This window comes from Gordionus sp. m RMFG-2023, chromosome 1 (genome assembly GCF_954871325.1).
Source record: "Gordionus sp. m RMFG-2023 chromosome 1, tfGorSpeb1-WG-v2, whole genome shotgun sequence".
NCBI lineage: Eukaryota > Metazoa > Nematomorpha > Gordioida > Chordodea > Parachordodidae > Gordionus > Gordionus sp. m RMFG-2023.
The window spans coordinates 20,113,567-20,134,245 of NC_088775.1; the positions used below are offsets into that span (position 1 = coordinate 20,113,567).

At 25.4% G+C, this 20,679-nt stretch overlaps 2 protein-coding genes across 4 annotated transcripts in view; one reads left to right on the top strand and one right to left on the bottom strand.

The window, feature by feature from the left end:
* LOC135922730 (isopentenyl-diphosphate Delta-isomerase 1-like) lies at positions 1-8,864 on the top strand. 2 transcript variants are annotated; one of them, XM_065457179.1, is made up of 6 exons: positions 2-42; positions 85-252; positions 294-386; positions 430-560; positions 8,325-8,508; positions 8,555-8,864. In XM_065457179.1, exons 1-6 carry the CDS (start codon positions 15-17, stop codon positions 8,689-8,691), a joined length of 741 nt encoding a protein of 246 aa, XP_065313251.1. In that variant the 5' UTR covers positions 2-14; the 3' UTR covers positions 8,692-8,864. The 2 variants fall into 2 exon arrangements, with proteins under 2 accessions (XP_065313250.1, XP_065313251.1); XM_065457178.1 differs by having other exon boundaries at positions 1-252.
* The window catches only part of LOC135922731 (transmembrane ascorbate-dependent reductase CYB561-like), a 26,462-nt gene continuing 14,559 nt past the window's right edge, over positions 8,777-20,679 (bottom strand). Inside the window, exons 3-6 of one of the 2 annotated variants that reach the window (XM_065457181.1) lie at positions 14,566-14,774; positions 9,464-9,618; positions 9,259-9,408; positions 8,777-8,951 (exon numbers count right to left, since the gene is read on the bottom strand). In XM_065457181.1, the coding sequence (XP_065313253.1) occupies positions 8,939-8,951; positions 9,259-9,408; positions 9,464-9,618; positions 14,566-14,774 (527 nt within the window). In that variant the 3' untranslated portion in view covers positions 8,777-8,938. Of the gene's footprint in view, positions 8,952-9,097; positions 9,409-9,463; positions 9,619-14,565; positions 14,775-20,679 lie in introns of those variants that run through there. The other variant, XM_065457180.1, reaches the window with a different exon arrangement.

A 20,679-nucleotide genomic window follows, 5' to 3' on the forward strand; every position in this document is an offset into this window, starting at 1 on the left:
TTTTCACATATTCTATGAAAAGGCGATCATTTAAATTTTTAAGTAAAAAGTTATATTGTTTATATAAAGATACAGGCTTAGAAGATGTTTCTCTAATTTTTAAATTATATCACACAAAACAACCTAATATGAATATTGACGCAATTCAAAGATCATATTTAAAAGAAAAATGTATAATAGTAAATGAAAACGATGAAATTCTCGGGTCAGATTCAAAAGAAAATTGTCATTTAATTTCTAACATTAATAAAGGTATTCAATATTATAAATTTAATATTTTTATAATTTTAAAGGTATGATACATAGAGCATTTAGTGTATTTCTTTTTAATAATTTGAATCAACTACTTATGCAAGAAAGATCTTATGATAAAATAACATTCCCTGGTATATTTATTTAATATTTATATGTAATCAAATATTTATAAAGGATATTTAACAAACACTTGTTGTAGTCACCCTTTGTATAATAATAATGAAATGACAGAAGATATTTTAACAGGGATTAAGAATGCTGCGATACGAAAATTAAAACATGAACTTGGTGTTAAAATTGGACAGGTTAATTCTTTAAATTAATATTATTTATAGGTTTTTTTTAAGTAATAATACAACATAATAACTTGATTTATTTATAGACTTAAAAATCAAAAGTAACTTATAATTTATATAAAATTTTCGGGACTAAAATATGTGCCCTCGAAAACTATCTGCCCCCTACCAAAGAAGCTTAATTTAAATTATATTATTATAGAATCTATTTAGCTTCATAAGATGAGTTAGAAAATGTTTTTTTTTATTTAAAAAAAATGGCAACATAGTAAAATTTTTAAAAAATTATTTTTTTACGTGACTAAACTAGGTGCCCTATCAAAAGCTTAATATATAAAAAATGAAAGTAGAATCATATATAACTTATTAAAAGGAATCAAAAAATGTTTATACTAAGTTAAAAAATTATATATAACTTATTGAGATTTTGAAAAAACACTTAATTATTTCTTTTTTGACTAAATTTTTTTAAAAATTTTACTATGTTGCCATATTTTTAAATAAAAAAAAACATTTTCTAACTCATCTTATAAAGCTAAATACGATTCTGTATTAATATAAATTAAATTAAGCTTCTTTGATAGGGGGCTTAGTTTTTGGGGGTGTGTATTTTAGTCATGCCCAAATTTTCTTAAATATCCTCTTCATAAAATCTTTATTTTTAATGATATAGTTGTCAGTTGTTTATTACAATTTTATTCAATATCTTTCAAAGAGAATAATATAATTCTTTTTATATTTGTTTTGATTGTTAATCTCTAACAGAGTTTAAGCATCTAGATTCAAACATGTTGTATCTTATTTAAATATTATTTTTGAATTTTTTTATAGAGAAATTTTGATACAATTTTTCCCCCCATTTTGGAATATATCAAATTTTATACTATTTAATCCTGTTTTTTATATTAAATATCTGTCCAAGAGTCCAATTTTATTTTGCACAGAAATTGAATCATCAAACTGATGAAGAAGAAGCAACCAATAAAGCATCAAAAAATTATTTCTTTTGGACTTGGCTTCAAATGCCATAAAATTTTTATTAAAAAAATTAAAACTGCATTTAGTTAATACATTCAAAGTTTTAGAATGATACTAACCAAAGAAAATAATTTATTCATGTATTTTTTTCAACACCCTCAGAATAAGGATATAAATTTTAATATTCATCAAACTGAGTGATTAGAAATGAGTGTCATGAATTTACTATATTTAAAGATGTTATTCATACACTACCTTATCTTCTTGCATTCCAGTTGAAATATTTTTTAGTATGATTAAAATTTCCAGTGATTAAAACTCCTAAAATGCTTTATTAAAAAAAGCTAACAATATTATTATTTTATAATCATTTAATTAATATTTTCTATTTAAATTAAATATCAAACTGAAAAAGTGTTTAGTTCAATTCACAATTCAATTCGCCATTTACCACTAGATGTCTGCAATGGGCTTTTTATCCCACCCATATTTTAAAAAGACTGAAAGAGTGAACAGTTGAGTTAAAAAATATTCATAAAATATTAAAATTTTTTAGATCAAAATAGGAAGTACAGACTTCTATTTATTAAAAATCACCTTTTATTTCATAATATTGCATATTACATAAGTATAAATAAATAACCAAACCAAACATTAAAACTATATTTAAACTGGGCAGGTTAAACAAAATTTTTAGATAAATGGATGGGTGGATGAATTTTTAAAGAGAACATGGGTGAACAGTGTATGATCAATTAGTTGGTTTTACAGGATCACAACCCTGGTTTTTGGTTGAAAATTTGAACCAGAACCAATTCAACCAAATGGGTTGACGTGGTTGACCAAATCCTAGACCCAAGCACCATCTCCTAACAAATTTATTATTATTTTATTGTGAATATTTTACTCAATCTTATTTTTATGCATAGAGGACAAATATTTCAAAATTACCATATAAATTATCACATTTAATAATATTAGATACCTTTTTTAAAAAATTGTTCTCTTCTCATCAACCTGAGCACTAACTCCAAACAAACTTATTATATTATATTATATGAATATTTTACTCAATCATTATTTCAATATTAGCATAGAAATTATCATATTTGATAATATTAGATTTCTTTTTTAAAAATTGTTCTCTTCTTATAATTTGAAAATTAAAAACTAGAGGATAAGTAATTCAATTCCATATTAATTAAATAATTTGATATCGAATTTATCAATTTTTAGATATATATAATTCATATATCATCAAATAATGAGGGTAATATATGTTTACTTAATTAATAACTTTTGGGATATGCCCTAAAGTTGAATTGACTAAGTCTCAAACCATAGATGAGTTGGTTTTAGTCACCTCAGGAGTTGGTTCTAGTTGTCCCAATAATTGACTCGACTTAAATTTTGAGCCGAAATGTATTTATTTGTTGTTTAATTCTAATTCACTAATGGACATTACAACAAAAAATAATTGCTTAATACATAGCCAAAAATTGCCTTCCCATCAAAATATTTTTACAATTATCCAAAATATTTCAGGAACCTGTATTATATGCCCTCTAGTGAGTAGTTCTAGTTGTTCCTTGCTCGCAAGTATCGATGGAAGATTATTCAGTACATTACGATTAAGTAATAACCACATTACGAAATAAGTTGGACAAATGTACTATAGATTTAATCATCAAACTTAATAAAAATTTGATAAACAACATTATCTTTTGAGTTTTGATATTCATTTTTATTTATTTAAGATTTTGAATTGATAATTATATATTGTCTTAGAATAAATAAAATTATTTTAATGAAATTGTTACGATAGTTTTGATAGAATTTTTACGGAATGGTGTTTGTGTTAATCAAATATATGAATCAGCTTAAGTTGGTTGATTACTATTTAAGTTGATAGAGGTATAGAAAAAAATATAAAAATCATAATTTTTTTTGTGTTAAATTATTTAATTTAATAAATTAACGCTAAGATTTTAATAAAATTAATATTAATCATAAAGATTTTATTAATGAATTCATACAAAACCGAGTTACCTCTCATGGAATGTGGTCCCTTTTACCTTTAAATAGTGATTATTCTAAGATACCCAAACAAGTGATCAAGTGTTTCGAATCTAGGAATAGGATGACTAATATTGATAATAAATGGGTTGACGTGGTTGACCAAATCCTAGACCCAAGCACCATCTCCTAACAAATTTATTATTATTTTATTGTGAATATTTTACTCAATCTTATTTTTATGCATAGAGGACAAATATTTCAAAATTACCATATAAATTATCACATTTAATAATATTAGATACCTTTTTTAAAAAATTGTTCTCTTCTCATCAACCTGAGCACTAACTCCAAACAAACTTATTATATTATATGAATATTTTACTCAATCATTATTTCAATATTAGCATAGAAATTATCATATTTGATAATATTAGATTTCTTTTTTAAAAATTGTTCTCTTCTTATAATTTGAAAATTAAAAACTAGAGGATAAGTAATTCAATTCCATATTAATTAAATAATTTGATATCGAATTTATCAATTTTTAGATATATATAATTCATATATCATCAAATAATGAGGGTAATATATGTTTACTTAATTAATAACTTTTGGGATCTGCCCTAAAGTTGAATTGACTAAGTCTCAAACCATAGATGAGTTGGTTTTAGTCACCTCAGGAGTTGGTTCTAGTTGTCCCAATAATTGACTCGACTTAAATTTTGAGCCGAAATGTATTTATTTGTTGTTTAATTCTAATTCACTAATGGACATTACAACAAAAAATAATTGCTTAATATATAGCCAAAAATTGCCTTCCCATCAAAATATTTTTACAATTATCCAAAATATTTCAGGAACCTGTATTATATGCCCTCTAGTGAGTAGTTCTAGTTGTTCCTTGCTCGCAAGTATTGATGGAAGATTATTCAGTACATTACGATTAAGTAATAACCACATTACGAAATAAGTTGGACAAATGTACTATAGATTTAATCATCAAACTTAATAAAAATTTGATAAACAACATTATCTTTTGAGTTTTGATATTCATTTTTATTTATTTAAGATTTTGAATTGATAATTATATATTGTCTTAGAATAAATAAAATTATTTTAATGAAATTGTTACGATAGTTTTGATAGAATGTTTACGGAATGGTGTTTGTGTTAATCAAATATATGAATCAGCTTAAGTTAGTTGATTACTATTTAAGTTGATAGAGGTATAGAAAAAAATATAAAAATCATAATTTTTTTTGTGTTAAATTATTTAATTTAATAAATTAACGCTAAGATTTTAATAAAATTAATATTAATCATAAAGATTTTATTAATGAATTCATACAAAACCGAGTTACCTCTCATGGAATGTGGTCCCTTTTACCTTTAAATAGTGATTATTCTAAGATACCCAAACAAGTGATCAAGTGTTTCGAATCTAGGAATAGGATGACTAATATTGATAATAAGAACGGAATTCAAAAAGCTAAATCTACTATTGAACGGCAATGTTTTCGATGCCAATCAAAAAAACATTTAATAGCAGATTGTGAGGTGCCGTCCTATTTATTAAAGTAAAAAAATGTGTTTACCGAAAATTCATAGTGATGAATTAGAGGTATCTAATAATATTCTGAGTTGTTCTAAAGACTATGATTTAAAGAAAGAAAAACAACTAGATTCTGGAAAGACTGATTATCATAAATTGAATGAATTGGAGTCGCTGAAAAAATGTTATGGAAATAGAGTGTGGCCACCGATACAATATCAGGGAACTGATAAATTAAAAGCCGCCACAAGCTATACGATTAATCAAATCAAGTAAGAATACGCATGGATATGACCCCAAGCTATATGACGGTACCTGATCCTGAAAGGATGAACATGAAAGTAAAATAACTGCCAATTAAAATAAAATAATCACAACACTTTTTAATTCATAAGTTTATTTATTTAATGTTTTCACAAGAAAAAAATTAATGATTTAATACAAAAAAAATAATAATTCATTAATGAATCCAATTTTTATCAATAATCCGATATATTATTTATCTATTTTCCTATGATTGACATTTCTAATAATTAATGTTTTAATATACCTATATATTTCCATATATATATTAATTTATTATTCATTTTAAATATACATTAAAGGTTATTACATATGATTTCTCTTCATTCTGTTTCTGGCAATTTAATTTCCTCCATTTCGCTGTCAGTATATTCAATATTTGTGTTGCACTACAAACTTTCATGTTCATCTACCGTCATTTAGCTTGGGATCATATCCATGCGTATTCTTCCTTGATTTTGATTAATCGTATAGACTGTGGCAGCTTTCAGAACCTTCGTTAAAAATTTTGTTGTTCCCTGATATCGTATCGGCGGCCACACTATTTCCATAACATTTTTTCCGCGATTCCAATTCATTCAATTTATGATAATCAGTCTTTCCAAAATCTAATTGTTTTTCTTTCTTTAAATCATAGTCTTTAGAACAACTCGGTATATTAATAGATACCTCTAATTCATCACTATGAATTTTAGGTAAATACAATTTTTTTCTTTAATAAATAGGACGGCACCTCACAATCTGCTATCAAATGTTTTTTGATTGGCACCGAAAACATTGCCAATCAATAGTAGATTTAGCTTTTTAAATTCCGTTTTTATTATCAATATTAGTCACCCTATTCCTAGATTCGAAACACTTGATCACTTGTTCGGGTATCTTAAAATAATCACTATTTGAAGGTAAAAGGAACCAGTCCATGAGAGGTAACTCGGTTTTGTATGAATTTAATATAAAAAATATATATATATATATATTTCTTTATAATTAATTTTAAATCTTAACGTTAATTTATTAAATTATATAATTTAACACAAAAAAAAATTATGGTTTTTATATTTTTTTCTATACCTCTATCAACTTAATTAGTAAACAACTAACTTAAGCTGATTCATATATTTGATTAACACAAACACCATTTTCCTCTATCAACTTAATTAGTAAACAACCAACTTAAGCTGATTTATATATTTGATTACAAACACAATTTTGTTTTAATCCTCACCATCAAAACAATTAGTGTATTATCTCCTTTTAAACACATTTTAATCATTTTTTACAAATATTTTTTTTTTTACAAATATTTTCACTTATGATATTATCTCTTTTCTAAAACATTTTAATCACTTTCATAAAATAGTTTCTTTTTACAACAATATTTTATTCTTTTCTTTTCGGAAAAAATATGATCATTAAATCAGTGCTAAAACAAAAATGATCACTAGCTAAGTAAGAAAAAAAAACAGTCTTTAAATCAGTAATAAAACAAAAATGATCAGTAGTTAAATAATGGAAAAAATTTGTTCATTAACTCCACCAAATAGATCAATATCCGAGTAAGAAAGATCAATATCTGAGTAAGAAAAATTTTGATTAATTAATTAAGTTCAATTCTTTATTTACATAATTATATTGCCGGATTCCCATAATTCCGTCCACAAATTCTACACAATTCAATTTATTTCTTAACTTCTCCAATATACGACCCTTTTCCCATTTCTTATTCTCGAATACATATAATTTGCCCCCCAGGAAACTTTATGTTTTTTCACAGGGTAATATAATAGCATTTCCCTTTGGTTAAGAAAATCTAAAGGTATTACTCAGAAAAAAGGGACAAATCGAAGTGATATAAAATATGATTAATGGTAGACTTCCTACCGATAGAACCCACACTAGGCTTTCATCAGTTAAATCACCCCATATATTTTTTAGCAGGCCTTTTTTTGAAAAAATTTAATATACCTCTAAAATATTATTTAAATTTAGCTTATTTAATAGTTGCTAACTAATTTTTTAATAGTAAATTTCAGTATTGCAAACAAAATCATTTTTTAAATTCACTGAAATTTCATTGAATATAATAAATTTAATTTTTAGATAATCGGCCTGGCTTAGGCAAAATTTTTGAAAGATGGGCCAAGGAATTTTTTAAAATTAAATATGTGCTCCTATAAAAATTTTTTATTGTGGACCTGGACCGAATCAAGAAATCCAGACCCACTTAAAATAAATAATCAAAACTAAGATGAAATATAAATAAAAACTTAATGGAGGACCAATTTTTTGCAATGATCACCTAATGGAGATATGTTTGGTTTATTTTATTTAAATAATCAATTTTTAGCTAAAACTATCACCTCAGCCTTATTTTTTTTGAAAATATATCCCAACTTAAAGAAAGCAGGAATAAGTTAATTTACGGTGCTTCATGGATTTTATTCAACACGCACCTGTTAACCCGAAATTAGCCTATTTTTTTATAAATTTAAAATGCAATTAAATAATGTATACAAAATTAGTTTATTATTATAAAAATTGTTAATCATTCTATTAATTTTTGACCTTCGATCTTAGTAATCAAATGAAAAATATTTTACCCAAGTGAAAATTTTGGTTTAAAATTTTTACCATGCTTTCTTTAATTTTTCCCCCCTACTTTTGTAAGGAATAAAATAAATTTTAAATTTTTTTGATGAATTTTATGCAAATCAGAGATCTGTAGAGGTATCATTCGCGCCTGACCTGGATTAAAAAATTTTTTTGGCCCGATCAGGATATTTTAAAAATATATACTTTACACAATCCAGTATATTTAAAAAATTAAAATATGACCTAGCCGTGTATTCGGGGCCTGCAGGTCTCTGATTTAGGTTAATACCTTTGTCTATTTTTCTATTATATTTAAAAAATCATAAAAGATTTCTGTCGATGATCTAAAATTTATGGCACGTTTCCATTACAAAGCATTGTCGGATAATATTTGGGGTGAAAATGAAATTGATTACGTTTTCATTGTCAAGAAAGATGTTATGTTAGATCCGAACCCCGAAGAAGTTAAACGTGTTAAATACTTTACTCAAACTGATTTGAGAAATATTATAAGTTAATTTACAAATTTAATATAAGTCAATTTTATTATTAATAATAGACAACGAAAAATCTATCAAATCACCTATTTCACCCTGGTTTAAATTGATTGCAAAACATTTTTTGTTTGATTGGTGGAGTAATTTAGATGAATTATTAATATCAGACAACGAACTCAACAAAATACATCGACTTTGAATTGTAGGAGACCCCAATCTCATCAAAATATTTTTTTACATAATATTTATTCTTTTTTTAAAAAAAATAATTACATAAACATGCTCAATGATTTATATAAATACCAATAAATTTATAATACTGCCAAAATACATATTTATATGGGTACAAAAATCACAGTGAATATAAATAAGATGTGCGAAATAAAATTAACATAAATTTGCGTTTTGTACAATCATGCTTTTATGAATTCTGAGGAAACATCGCATTATTTCAAGTGTCTAAAATATAGTTTTAATCCAAAATTAGCACAAATAGTATTAATAAACATAAAAATGATGATTTAAATTAATTTATATAAATATAATAAAATAATTTGTAAGACTAGCTTATATAATATTTAAAATTTTATGCCGTAAATTAATTAATTTAATGAATTTATTTTCAATAACAAAGATATAATAATGACCATTTATTTTAATCTAAATATCTATTATTTATATAAAAAATTTTATCAAGAGAACAATGACTAAAAGTAAAATGATTAAATATATTGATTATTCATCCATAGAATTAGAGTTACTTAACTGTATAGCTATTTCTTCAGGTTTGGGTATACGTCTATAATTTTCTTTTATAAGTAAAAAAGGAACTAGAGTCCCTAGAATAATTAAAATAATTCCAAGAAAATTTATCAAAATTCCTTCTGCAGATTTATCCGAATAACTTGGAGTTTTCCTAAAATGTAAATAAAATCGGTTATCATAAAATTTGATTGTATATAAATTATTACATGGAAAATATGGCAATTTCTGTTATGCCCATCAAACAGCTAGCCACAGCCATTACATACATTGCAGCTCCAAAATAGGTGTGAAAAGGCAAATATAATTTTCTGAGATTCATGGGAGAAGAAGGTATTAGAAACATAGCAGCCCCAAACAATAACTTTAAATAAAAAAAAATTTGTTAAAAATTTCAATGCTTCATTTATCATATTTTTATATAAATTTCCCCTTTTCAAGATGCACGATTCTTAGATATTTTGTATACAGCCTCAAATACCTCGACTTTTTAAAATAAAACTTACATGTAAAAAAAAATCATGATACAATTTGACATCATTGAGCTCTCAATGCATGTATAAAAAAATATTTATTTCTATATTATGAAATGTTTTAAAACAATTTATATCCTGGTTAAATAAACAAATTTCACACTTTTGAATATGTTCTAACACATAGTTTACACCTTTTTCGAGTGTTGGAAGCTTGCAGTAACTATTTGAGAATTAAAAAAATAAGTTTTATATTCATTTATTTTGAAGTAAATGTCTTCGATACAATAACCATGCATTCACAGTATCAATTGAAATATTATTCGAAGATAAAACCTTCTACCTTTGATATCTACTCTGTAGTATTCCACTAGCATAGTGTAAATCTCTCCCATTCCTTCATTATATTTTTTTAAATATAAGGCCTAGGGATCGAATAAAATTTTTTCCCGTCAAGAACCATCGCTTCACATCTTCTATTGGGTCGATACTATTGAAGGATGATAACATGAACAAATTTGTAACCGAAACTACCTCTCCCCTTTTTCTTGAGATCGAGATCGCTTTTCACATTACAATCTTTTAGGCAATTGGTGTGAAGTGCATTTGTGGGCGAATCTATATCCATATTGACAATAGGATGATTAAAATTATCCTCACTATCATCAATATCTGTTTCCGAAATATCACCTTCAATTATAATTATTTTATTTGACTATATAAATATGTTAATAAAATAACTTATTAAATTCCCAATGAATTAATTTGGGATCATAATTTTAAAATTATATTTACAAAAATTATTAAAATTTAAAAAAAATATAAATTCATAAAGACATACTTGAATATTTTGTCTTCTTTATAAAATTAACAGTTTACAGAATTTTTCTATTAAAATATTTAAATAATATGTAAAATCAAGTAATTTAGAAAAAATCGAAACGGAAATATAGTCGAAAGTTACGTGATAATAAAATAAAAACAAACGTATTTTTTTTTATTATTGAAAAAATAGGCACAGCCAAGGGGAATCCTCCCCCCCCCCTTCAGAAATTTATCACTTTTTGTAAATATCATTTTAAGCTTATAAAAAATATCCCCCTCCCTGACCCCCCAAAATGTGTGCATATATCTTAAACAATAATGAATGTAAAAGTTGATATTTTTTTAAACTAAAACTATTCATCATAATTTATAAATTTTTGGAAAAAAGCATTTATATATATAAAAAAGTAAACCAAAAATGTTTTTTAAGAAATGGAATACAAGCCAGATAAGTCTTAAGACAAAAGTGAAATGTTTTATAATTATTATCTTAATAAAAGTAAAATATAATTATAAAACAATTGATAAAATTAAATCATAACAGTGGAATATTATATGTCGTAGATTTACAGTATATCTAATTTTATCAATTATATGACAATCAAATAATTTATACCAATATAGCGAATTATATATTTTACAGAAAACTAAAATATTGATAAGGAAATCAGAAAATATCTTTTAAAGACATTGTGGGATGAATAATAATATCATTTTTTATTTAAAAGAAATAGATGGCGTTGTTGCTATATTTATTACCAAGAGCATTGATTAGTAAAATTTGTTAAAATATTAACTGTAATATAATGTCTAACTGTCAAATATGTCTGTAAAAGTGGAATTTTACCTAGTATTTTATAACCAATTCTATATAATAGAGGAATATCAACTATATGTCTACTTTTTATGAATAAATTTCTTATACTTGTTTGGAATAAATTATTACTATGCTTTTATATTAATGTATATACAAGTAATTTATTATATTTTATATAAACTAATAAAATTATATTTCATATTTGTTCCAGGCTGATTTTTTTATTAAAATAAACCTCCTATCTTGTAAAAATATGTTATGACTATATATAGACCAAGGTAACCCGGCCGAAGGCCGGTCAAAAGCGGACCGAAGGCCCGTCCTAAATAAAGTCTGGGGGCTTTGCCTTCAGAAATTTTTTAATCCCCCCCCCCCTTAGGAAAATCCTGGCTACGCCTATGATTGAAAAAATATGAATGGATACATTATTTTATTTTAAAACGTTAAATTAAATAATTGAGTGGGTTTTAAACAAAAAAATGTTTTTTTTCATATATCTCAATCAAAATAAAAGATATTTAATTTTGTTTTAATAAATTTTATAATATAATAGTATATATTTATAATTTAAAAAAAAAATTTCTTAAAAAATTACAAATTTATTCTAGTGGGGTCTCACAAACCCCAATCAGTCACAAAATGCTTATATCTTAAAAACTACTCAACCGAAATATATTAAATTTGGAATATAGATTCTAAGATATATTTGATGAAGCTACTGAAGAATCCAGATCATAATATTTAACCGTTTTTATGTAATATCATTTCTAGCATGCCTCGGGTTTCATATACCCCACCAGAGTATTGAAGGGTTAATATTATTTGGTTTGGTTCTAATGTTCAATTTGATATTATCTAAGGACGATAGTCAGGCTTGTTAATAGATCCTATTAAATCGAATCACGATATTTTCAAAAAATAAACTTTTTTTAATCATAAATTTCTGAAGAAAATTTATGCTCTATGCAAAATTAGATAATATAAAAATAAATTAAATATAGCGTAAATTTATTGTAATAGAATAACATACTTATTTACAAAATCTTTTAATAAAAAAAAATTCTAAATTATTATCATTCAAACATCGAAGCTTTTCATTAAGAATATGTTTAGCTATACTAAATAAACGAAAAATGTATTATATTCAATAAATATCAGAGACCTGCGATCCGGCCCTAAGCCCGGGTACACGGGCTATTTTAATTTTTTTAAAAAATATCCGGGCCGTATATTTTAAAACCAAATATTTGAAGTCAGCTATAAAAATCAAAAAAATATATTTTGAAAAAATCCGGGCTGGGGCTGAAAATTTTTTAAAAAAAATCAGGGCGGGGCCACAAATAGTACTTCTGCAGGTCTCTGATAAATATTTTCCATATTTTATCTTAAACTAGTTTTTTTTGGTGTCCTCTTTTGTTTAGTCGTAAAAGCACATAAATTAAAAATAGTTTTTTAATCCCTCTTTTGTTTCGCCTTAAATATATTAAAATGAAATATAGTTTTTTTAGGCCCCTCTTTTGTTTGATTTAATTACATTAAAAGTAACATATGGTTTTTGTGTTTTCTTTTAAGGGTTTTTCATAGTTTTGGATTACTTAGTAAAGTGTTCAGTAATTAGAAATTTAGGACCCGGAGATCGTACTGAATCCGGAGGTATAACTTGAGTTCCGAAAAGTATAGGAGGGTTGGGTTTATCCCCAATTACAGCGTCTACATGAGCGGGAGGGGTAGGAACAGTTTGCATCCTATTTTTTTGAGGGGGTAGGGGGTAAGCTGCTAATGGGGGTAAGATAAATTTTTTTGAGGGGTTATCTATTAAATTTTGAGATGAAATAAGACAAAATTTATTAAAAATTAATACTTTCGACCAAATCTATATGTTGCAAACAATCATACACATTGTTTTCCAAATAAACTATCCTTTTAAATATAATTTAAAAGGTTTAGATATTTCAGCAAGCTCATAATGCCATAATAATTAATTCATTGTAAATAATGGAGGTTTTAATTAAATTTATTATCTAAAAAATAAATTATTTATATTCACAAAATATCGATAGTTGGTAGTAGAGATAGATTAATTTAAGTTATCCTTTATAAATTATTTAAAAAAGAGTATCAATAAATAAATAGGACATCGCCGCCGAAGGCGGCGGGGATTTTTTAGGGGGGTAGGCAAAGGTTTTTGAAGGGGGTTTGCATGCAGTGAAAATCCTGTCATGTAGACGCTGCCCAATTATGTAAGATAAAACTAACAACTCCTTTTCGCAAAAACATTTTTATTACTTTGGGCCAATTTTGTTTTAATTTATAAGCACTTTTTTATTTTCCCTATAAAAGGGACTAATTATTTGTTTTACCTAATAAAAGTTTAATATTATTATGGCACCTACTCGATCCCACCCAAATACACTACCTGTAACTGAAGCCCTTGAAATTTACATAAGTTTTAAAAATATTTGTTTTGAATAAAAAAATATCAAGGAAAAATGCATCTTGCGATAAATTTTTCCCCTTGAAAGTTTCAATTTCATATAGTCATTTAAATAAGCATCTGCATAAGGTTGAACCTGCAGGTTTTCCAAATGAGTAATTAAGCTTTCTTTTACCGGCAGATTTTATACCAGATTGATATAAGGATGATTAAGCTTAAATTTTGGGTGAATTATTGCTGATAATGTGCTGATGTCCTCATACAGAGAAGGAAATTTATATTAAGAAATGATAATTATCAATATTATACGGAACTGAAAGAAAGGTTTCTCATTTATATCTATGACATCGATAACTATTTTTCTAGATCTATATAGACATTAGCTAGCTATAAAAAATAGATACTTTAAAATTTCATATTAAATTAAAAGCTACTACTCGAAATTTTACTTTATGAATTGGTTTATCTTAAATTATCAAGGACAAATACAATTTAGTACATTTAAAAGAAATTAAATTAACAAAATATTGTATAATCACAAAATTATTGATTTTTTAATATTAATCTATGGTTTTTACGTAAGAAAGGTATGTTTAAATATGTTTATGAATATTAATATTGAATCAGTGTCAAGAAAGTATAATTAATACGAAGATTTATTGGTAAAATAATAATATAGGATTAGGTTATATAAGGTTAACTTGTTTTTTAAAGAAAAAAAAATGCATTTATTTACTAATTGTTATATAAATCGTTGGTTACCTGTAATCCAAACATTATGGTAGTTATAATTCCTAGCCAAGAGTGTAGTGAATACAAATTGGGAAAGGGTGGTTTGTTTAGATTATGGCTATCAAAAACTGCTTTGAGTCCAATTCCAGAAAAAATTAAAGCTCCGGCATTTATAGCTCCATGTATCAACTTTAATTTAGGTTTACGCATGTCTCTAAAAGCACGGTAAATAAGAGCAGCTAAAATTCAAAAAATAAAATTATTAACATTACTTGGTAAGGCTAAAGATAGTAGTCCGTTTCAAAAAAAAGGTAATAATAAACATATCGGACTAAAAAAAATTTCGAAAAATAAACAAATATTTAGTATTATATTTTTTTTCTTTAATTTATAAAAAAGATTATTTCTTTAATTTTTAAAAAAAATTGTGGTCGTTTTTGCATAAGTGAAATGGTATCCAAAGCAAATTGGTATCATTTGAATAGAAACGCAATAGTATAATGATAAAAAAAAATATACACGATAATTTACATGTCTATATATAAAAATGAAGATACATTATATTAGGAGATATCGATGCAATCTAGGGTAATGAAAGATATATATATCTAATTTCGTACTCAAAAATATTATAGAAATGTAGTCCTAAAATTTTATTTATGCTAAAATTTATATTAACCCATACATTTCTCACATTTTTATAACCTTACTCTTACGTCTAAAAATATAGGTTTCAGAAAAAAAACTGGTCCCACTGGGAATAAACTATCATCTTCTGATCTATTCTAACAAACCTATCCTTTAAAGATATTTTTATATTTATGATAATTATATACTCAAAATCAAAGTTGTTAACCCTCCTTTTTAAAGGTAGCTAGCTCCCGCTCCAAGTAATGGAATGATTTTCATTTTTTAAAAAGTACACGAAATAAAATTATATTTTTTTACCAAAAAAGTTTTATTTATATTAAATGATATATCAAATTTTAATCTTTTATTAGCTTTAAAAAGTAAATTTGAGTCTAACCATCCACGCCTCTCCTCTAAAACCTGTTTAGCATTTATAAACAGTCGCTCAACAGGAGCACTAGAGGGAAGCGGGGTATTGTATTTTATAAAAATATTTTTTAATTTAGGAAAATTATAATTTAAAAAATATTTGTCCAATATATTATCTTCCTGATAATCAATTTTATGGAATCCAAAAAAAATCTCTGCAGGATTCCTGTGAACTAGTAGGTATGAATCAAGAATTTGTTTTCTTAAAAAATTAACTAATGTGTTTTAATTCCATATTTTGTGCATTTTTTATCCATTCTCAATTTAATTTGAATGCAGGATGGATAATAGCAGCAATGATATTTCCATTATTATAAACATTTGAAAATCTGCAATAAGTTATTAGATAATTTATTTTTTTTATTATACACCTTTTATTAATACCGCTTATAAGAGACTCTATAAGAGGTTGGTATCTGCTGTCATTTATTTTTGATTTAGAAGAGAAAAATATTTTTTGTATGATGGAAATGGAAATTCGATTTCTTCTTCTATGATGTCTGGTAGAGGTCTGCATTGGGCGGGGTTTCGGCTCGCCCGCCCATATAAGTGGGCGGGCGGGTTAAAAAATATAAATTATGAGCGAGTAAGTGGGCGGGTTAAAAAATTTAAACAATGCGCTGATGGGTTCAAAATTTTTTAATCATTTAAGTAAATATTAATAAAATATTGTTCCTATGTTTTTAGGATATTAAAAATTAAAATGTCCTTTTATGGTATCATAAAATCTTTTTTCTTAAAATAAATAAACTTTTTTGTATATTTAAAACTACTTTGGTGGAAACGACAAGAAAGAGATTTGCCAAAGCTATCAAGATTAGCAAAAAATATATTGGCAATTCCTACAACTAGTGCTTTTTCTGAACGAGGATTTTGCATTGCTGGAAGGTTTTTAGAACAAAGAAGAACGTGTTTAAATCCAGAAAATGTCGATTCATTATTATTTTTGGATTATTAATTACATATAGTATCAATTTTATATTTATTTTATTTTCATGAATATTTTATTTAAGATCAAATAAATTATCCATAATTTAAATTGAATATTTTTTTAAGCTTAATATAGTAATTTCTAGGGCTGTGCCGATCCACATATTTTCCCCGATCCGATATTTCCCGATATTGGTTTAAAACTGTTATGTTCTATCCCCCCTTATTTCTTTTTTTTTGTTTCTAATTTTGTTATGACATTAATATATTATAACTTATTTTTATATTGCATTTGAAACTGGTTCTTACCAGTTTCGTGAATGATTATATCGCGATTAAATAACAACTTTTTTCCTTTTGTTTTAAAAATTATAAAGGTGGAAAACAAAACACCATTAATTATTTTTCGTGCTTTTTAAATTGAATTTTTCTTTTTTGTTGTAATTTCACTTATTCGAATAAACTTTGAAAATTACGTTGTCCAAGTGATTCCTTGACTAAATCGATAAAACCCGGCCCCCTGGATCCAGTCATTGACCATCCCGGACCCCCCAATCACGGACTGTATTATTCCCATTCAGACCGGGGAACCCATCGGTCCAAACCCAACAAAAACCGATCCGATATTTAATTGATTTTTCACCCCCTTCCCTTGCACCAAATGTAAATAATAAATCAATATTTTTTATGCAAAAAATCGAATTAATGAATCTTTCATTATTCCTCCTCGTGAAATTAGAATTCCGCAAATAACGAATTTTGCAAAATTATCTTTGTCTTTTGTAAAATATTTCCATAATTCAGATATCATATTTAAAAAAAATAAAACTTTGGGTGTTCCTTTCTATTTTTATAAAAAACTTTTAAAATACTATAAATCTATTTAAAAAAATAAAAATTTAGGGGGTTACGTACATTTACATTGTTTTAAAAAAATATTTAGAAAATATTATAATGTAAAATAAATATACAAAACATAAAATAATAAAAATAAAAAAAAGATCAGATCGGATGGTTTTTTTACAGGTATCGGCCCGATTCGATATTTTTGGAAAACTCTAAATATCGGTGCCGATCCTATATTTAATATCGGCACAGCCCTAGTAATTTCCTAAAAACCTTTTGTGGAGGTTTAATGCTGAATTTTTTTTTTATTAGATATTAAAAAATTGAAAGAATGGCCATAATTATATTTTATAATAAAAAATTTTTTTTATAAATAATGGGTGGGCGGATAAAAAATTTTAGACTAATGGGCGGGCGGGTTAAATTTTCTAAAAACATTGGGTAGGCGGGCTTATGGTCCAAAAACCCGCCCAATGCAGAACTCTAATGTCTGGATCCATATTATCAAAAATTATTTTTTATCATATATCTATAAAATGACTTAAAAGATTTTCCAATAAATTTTCAAATAAAAAGAAAGAAAAACTTGATGTAATATTTTAACTGATTAAATGAATAACCAATATAAAACTCGGCTCAACATTTAATATTGCATAAATTTAAATAAAATAATATTTCATTTAAAAAAATAATTTAATTTATATATTAAATTAAAAGCGGTGGAGCGGTGCTCCTCCACTCCAGCTTTAAAAGGAGCTAGCTCCCGCTCCTGATTTTTAGGTATTTTGAAAAGTGTAGCGCCGCTCCTTAACAACTCTGCATAAAATAGATTTTAGGACTAAATATTCAAAATAATTTAGACTACGAAATCTGATGTGGATATATATTTGGAATAAATATCATTATTATAAATCTAGCAAAGTTACAAAATATATTAATATATCAGTAATAAATTATCATCAAAAAATTTTTTTTTTAATTCTTGAAAATAAATTTTTAAACATTTCTCTCTGTTAAATCGCATCCATCCATGTTTTTAGTTACATCATTTTTATAATTGCACAATGATTAATACTCTTAAAAAATTTTTTAAAAGAATGGTTATGGTGATATTATGCATAAATTATATCTATTAAATTAAATACAAACATATCGTTTATAGATCGATATATTTATTATTTAGGTGGTTAATGAAATAAAATCGATATCTATTCAAATATAAAAATGTAATTATGAAATTGTAGCCTATGTTATTATATCTCAAAATACAATAAAGTTTCTTTAGAAGCCATTTAATTTAAAAAAGTCTAAACAGCAAAAATTTTTAAAGTATTTTTTTGAAAATCTATCTTATAAAAGATACACATAATTAAAAGAGAAAATATTTAAATATATTTCCTATTAAATTAGGTAATAACAGAAAAATGGATCGATTCTTGTATTCTGTCAATTTTTATGTGTTATTTTGGGTGAATAACATTTAAAAAAAATAGTTTTGGCAATCCTACCTTAAATATGTTATTGGTAGCTTGGGTTAACATTCGATAACTTTTTAAAAAACCTTTCAACTTAAAAGTCATGTTTAATTAATAAGGGAGATTAAAATTTGAAAATAAATTTTTTTTTACTATTTATGTCTATGTGTAATCAGATATGAAGATAATTAACAATTTATTATTTATTTATTAAAAATTTAACATTTTCAAAAATTGTAACGATATCTAAGGACTAGAGCTATGAAATTGGGCCCAATGCCCTGTCAAAGTGGCGGTGTGCCTGAAAATTTAAAAAAATCATGTCATTTTTAAGTCTAAAAAGCTATGCACAAAATAATATTTAAGGGTCAATTTCAACACATTACCATCAATCCCCATCATATTTATCAAAAAATAAATAAACTTTCACTGTCTCTAAAAAAATTACAATTGCATTAATGAGTTAATGATGCTTACTACCAAAGGCAATACCGAGCGAATCGTGATTTTACAATTTTTATTTGATAGATACTACCAAATACCAAAATTTATTAAAATGTAATAAGACCCTTATTATTTAACATATTATAACGGAATCACGTGGTCGAGTCCGGCCTCCTATATATCATCTCCCAAGGACGGAACCACCAAGTTAGATTAAAAAAAAATATGATCATTGCTGGGATTCGAACCCATAACCATCGGATTGGTAAGCAACGTACTTGCCGACTAGGCCACAGACGCTTTCCAAAATTCACGATATATATATTATAAATAAATTTGGTAGTGCCTATCCAAATGAAGAATAAACATACAAATTTGATAGGGTATGCATCATTAACCGCATTAATGCAGCATCAAGACCATGTGATGTGAAAATTATTAAATTTGGTCTTTTAGAATTTGAGAATATTTAGTAATGATTAAAATATTTATTTTTTTATACCTTAAAATTAGTGTTGCAAACGAAAGCGTTTTAGAATAATGCGTTCTTGAATAAAATTTGTTTTTTTTTGAAAAAAAAGAATTTTCAACGTAAGCGTATTTATTTATTGGATGCCTTTTTTACATTCACTCAATTAGATATATCTAGATCTGTGTGCAACGAAATTATCCGCGGCCAGCGCGAGTTTCAAAAATCTAATCGACGACCGGCGGAGTAAATCGGCGCACCGTTTTAAATTTTATTGGTTATTTTTTTTAAAATTAATATATCATTTTTTATTTAAGATATTTTAAAATAGTTTTTTCTACAAAATTTTTGGCAGATGAAACTTTGCATTTTCAATTTTTTTTGGTGATAATAGATAATTAAAGAAAGATACCATAAATAAAAAAGCAACTTTAGAAAAATAACTTTTTTGGTGATAATGCCTACAAATTTTTTAAAGGGGGCATAGGGGTAAGGTAAATTTTTGATATCTAAAACTTTGCAATTTAAATTTTTTTTGGTGATAATACTATAATTAAAGGAAGATCTCATAAATAAATATAATTTAAGCAACTTTAGGAAAATAAGCAACTTAATGAATAAAATTGGGTCATTTAATAGTATATTTCTTATATAAATTTTAATACTATAATTGAATTTAATAATAAAATTGCGTCATTCTCGTGTATAAATTTTAATACTATATTTCAATTTAATGAATAAAATTGCGTCATTTAATACTATATTCCGATTTAACCCTTCACTACAAAGGTTAAAAAAATCACTTAAACTTCAAAGGTGGGGTTAATTTTACTCCTAATAAATATAAAATTTTAAATTATTATTTATTTCCAGAAAAAAGTTACACTAATTTACCTAAAGTTGCTTAAATTTTATTTATTT

What these genes read in the sequence shown, in the direction of transcription:
- LOC135922730 (XM_065457178.1), top strand. Translation starts at nt 15, where the DNA reads ATGAAAAGGCGATCATTTAAATTTTTAAGTAAAAAGTTATATTGTTTA. An exon ending in TGATAAAATAACATTCCCTG is followed by an intron (nt 387 to 429) that starts GTATATTTATTT and finishes ATATTTATAAAG; the next exon opens with GATATTTAACAAACACTTGT. An exon ending in TGATTTGAGAAATATTATAA is followed by an intron (nt 8,509 to 8,554) that starts GTTAATTTACAA and finishes TATTAATAATAG; the next exon opens with ACAACGAAAAATCTATCAAA.